The sequence below is a fragment of the Bison bison genome, unplaced genomic scaffold, assembly GCF_000754665.1.
Source record: "Bison bison bison isolate TAMUID 2011002044 unplaced genomic scaffold, Bison_UMD1.0 scf7180017864105, whole genome shotgun sequence".
Lineage (NCBI taxonomy): Eukaryota > Metazoa > Chordata > Mammalia > Artiodactyla > Bovidae > Bison > Bison bison.
The window spans coordinates 828,218-831,021 of NW_011494677.1; the positions used below are offsets into that span (position 1 = coordinate 828,218).

A 2,804-nucleotide genomic window follows, 5' to 3' on the forward strand; every position below is an offset into this window, starting at 1 on the left:
AGGCATTGGCACTCAGCTCTCCCACCGCTCACTACCACAGCCTTCCCAGCAAGCGTCTCCCGGTCTCTGCCCTGCTTCCGGAGTCACGTCCTTTCTGGCACGTGGGCACGGTTTAGCTTAGGTAGGGCTGGAAAAGCCAAGGCCACGGGTCAGTCCTCAGTGGTTTCAGGAGTAATGGCACTTTCTTCTTTTTTTCCTCCCACTCCCAGACTTCGAATGTCCCTGAATGCTCCATTAATCCAGGGAAGCTAATTGCCTAATTCTCCAGTGGATCTTGCAACAGGAAGTAGCCAGAAGCTGGGAACCTGCTTTCCCTCCTGGTCCCAGCCTTAGACCTCCTCCTCCCTGGCTTGGCTGTTCCAAAGATTTCCCAGCCAGCCGCCACGCTCCTCACCTTGGGCCCTGCAACTGCCGTGTAGGAAGTGGGCCCGGGGCCTTGGACCTTGGCTGCTGTCTCCATTGGCAATCTCTGCCCTCTTCCTGGAGGAGGGGGTTTAACACAAATGAAACATTTGCTTGGGGCAATGATTTTTTCATTCAGTTTGTTTTTCAGTCACATGGATTTTTAAAGTCCACTTTTTTGTCCTGCTAACAAGGGAAAGAGGACAAGTGTTACCTCAGCCTCTTGCCTTAGCTCCTGGGCCCACCTTAATACCACACGGGAGCAAATACAGCCACATCTCCGTGTTGGCCCAACTGACGGCGTGTCATTGGTCTGTTCCAGCATTCGGGGATAAATAGCTCGGATGCGGAGGTCCTGACCCTGTTCAATGTGACAGAGGCCCAGAGCGGGGAGTATGTGTGTAAGGTTTCCAATTATATTGGTGAAGCTAACCAGTCTGCGTGGCTCACAGTCACCAGACCTGTGGCAAAAGGTAACGGGGAGCTGGAGGGGCCCCTGTGCTGGGGTTTGATGGAGGCCCTGAGCTGCCAGGGCAGCTGTGGGGAGGCCAGCGCCCCACTCTCCCTGTTAGCCTGCTGTTTCTAGTGCCCGGAGCCATGGAAAAATACCCGGCCTGGGGCTGGATTGGTTCGGCTCTGTGTTGGTGTCACCCCTCTGTGCCTTGTGTGTGTTCTTGGCTGCGTGTCGGGTGCGTCCTGGGTGATCCTGGAGACTGAGGGTCCGAGTGATGGCGAGGAGAGAGGACCAGCATCTGTAGTGATGTGAGTGTGCGTGAGGGGGATGTGGATGTGAGCGGGGTGTGTGTGGGGGGAAGGTGTGGGGGTGTGTGTGTGGGATGTGGGTGTAAGTGTGAAGGTGAGTGTGGGGAGGGCTGAGTGTGTGTGTGTGGGATGTGGGGGGTATGTGTGTGAGAGGGTATTTGTGTGGGTGTGAGTATGGGAGGGTGAGAGTATATGTGGGGTGAGTGTGTTATGTGTGGGGGGGGGGGGTATTTGTGTGGGTGTGAGTGTGGGGGAGTGGGTGTGGGTGTGTGTGGGGGTATGTGTGTGAGTGAGTGTGTGTGAGGGGTGAGTGTATGTGTGTGTGGCTGTGGGGTGTGTGTGTGAGGGTGTAGGGGGGGCTGTGAGTGTGTGGGATGGGGGTATGTGTGTGGGTATTTGTGTGGGTGTGTGCGGAGGGGTGAGTGTGGGTGTGAGTGTGTGTGTGAGGCTTGCAGCCCCCTCCATCCCTCCTGTGTGCCCCCTCCGGAAACCAAACAGCCCTCGCGCCGGCCCATTTCTCCATGCGCTCGCACCGCATGCTGGGCTGGGCCGGGGCTGCCGCGCCTGGTGACGGGTGTAACCAGCCATCCGCGTCGTGCCGTCAGGTCTGCCGAGTTCCTCCTCAGGCTCTCACCCTCTTCCTCTAACAGGTCTCTCGCTGCCTGGTGATTTTTGTCTGTCCATTGTTGCAAAGGAGATGCTGGGGAACCTTTCTTCCTCTGGTTATTTTTTTCTTCCCCCTTTCCTCCTCCCTCCCTCTCTGAGAGGTCTCCGGTCCCGGGCTTGTCCATGTGGCTTCCGTTGTCTCTTCTAGACGGCCGGAGTTAACACCACCGACAAAGAGATGGAGGTGCTGCACTTAAGGAATGTCTCCTTTGAGGACGCGGGGGAGTATACATGCTTGGCGGGTAACTCTATCGGACTCTCCCATCACTCTGCATGGCTGACCGTTCTGGAAGGTATACACTGTCCTCCTCCTCTCGATGTCCTGCCCTCGCCAGGGGCACGGGGGGAGCATGCATCGCAGGGTTGGGGGAGACACAGAGCCGGGCTCCATACGCAGCAGGAGGCTCCGGCAAGTCATCCAGCCTGTCATTTGGCCTCGTGGGTCGAACCTTCTTGGCTCACCCCCAGAGCCTTCCTCCTGGTGCAGGATCTCAGATTGCTCTCACTTGTGGGCCTGCCTCCGTCTCTCCCCCGGGCCAGAGTGATGCATGCGTGGGGTCTGGATCTAACCTGCAGCCGGGCTCTCCTCCAGGGCAGGCTCCTTCCCTCCTCGGGTCCAGTAGTCTTCCTTTATCGCCAGCCCCCCGAAGTCTCCGAGAGGCTCCCCCTGTAACTGAATATAGGTGCTCTGAAGTGAGGGGCTTGCCGCTCGGAAGCATCAGTGCCCTCCACCCTCCCCCTTGCTGATCTCGGTGGGCAAGGTTCCTCCAGACCCAGACAGTGGACTTGAGTTGCTTTGAGCGAGTCCTTTCCCAGGCAGCACAGGGGGCTCAATGGTGCCCATTTATCCTTTGGCTCCCAACACAGCTCCTCTCCAGAGGGGGCCGTGGAGGTCGGGCCAGGAAGGCAGGAGCCTGCAGCCTGGGCAGGGTGGTAGGCTGGTGGCGTTGGGGCTGGAGCCAGGCGTGGTGCTA

General features: G+C 58.3%; 1 protein-coding gene across 1 annotated transcript in view; it reads left to right on the forward strand.

Annotated features, from left to right (window-relative positions):
• FGFR1 (fibroblast growth factor receptor 1) overlaps nucleotides 1–2,804 on the forward strand; it is a 47,859-nt gene that overhangs the window by 38,061 nt on the left and 6,994 nt on the right. Inside the window, exon 9 of the mRNA XM_010838846.1 lies at nucleotides 1,979–2,123. Coding sequence (XP_010837148.1) covers nucleotides 1,979–2,123 — 145 coding nt within the window. The remainder of the gene's footprint in view (nucleotides 1–1,978; nucleotides 2,124–2,804) is intronic.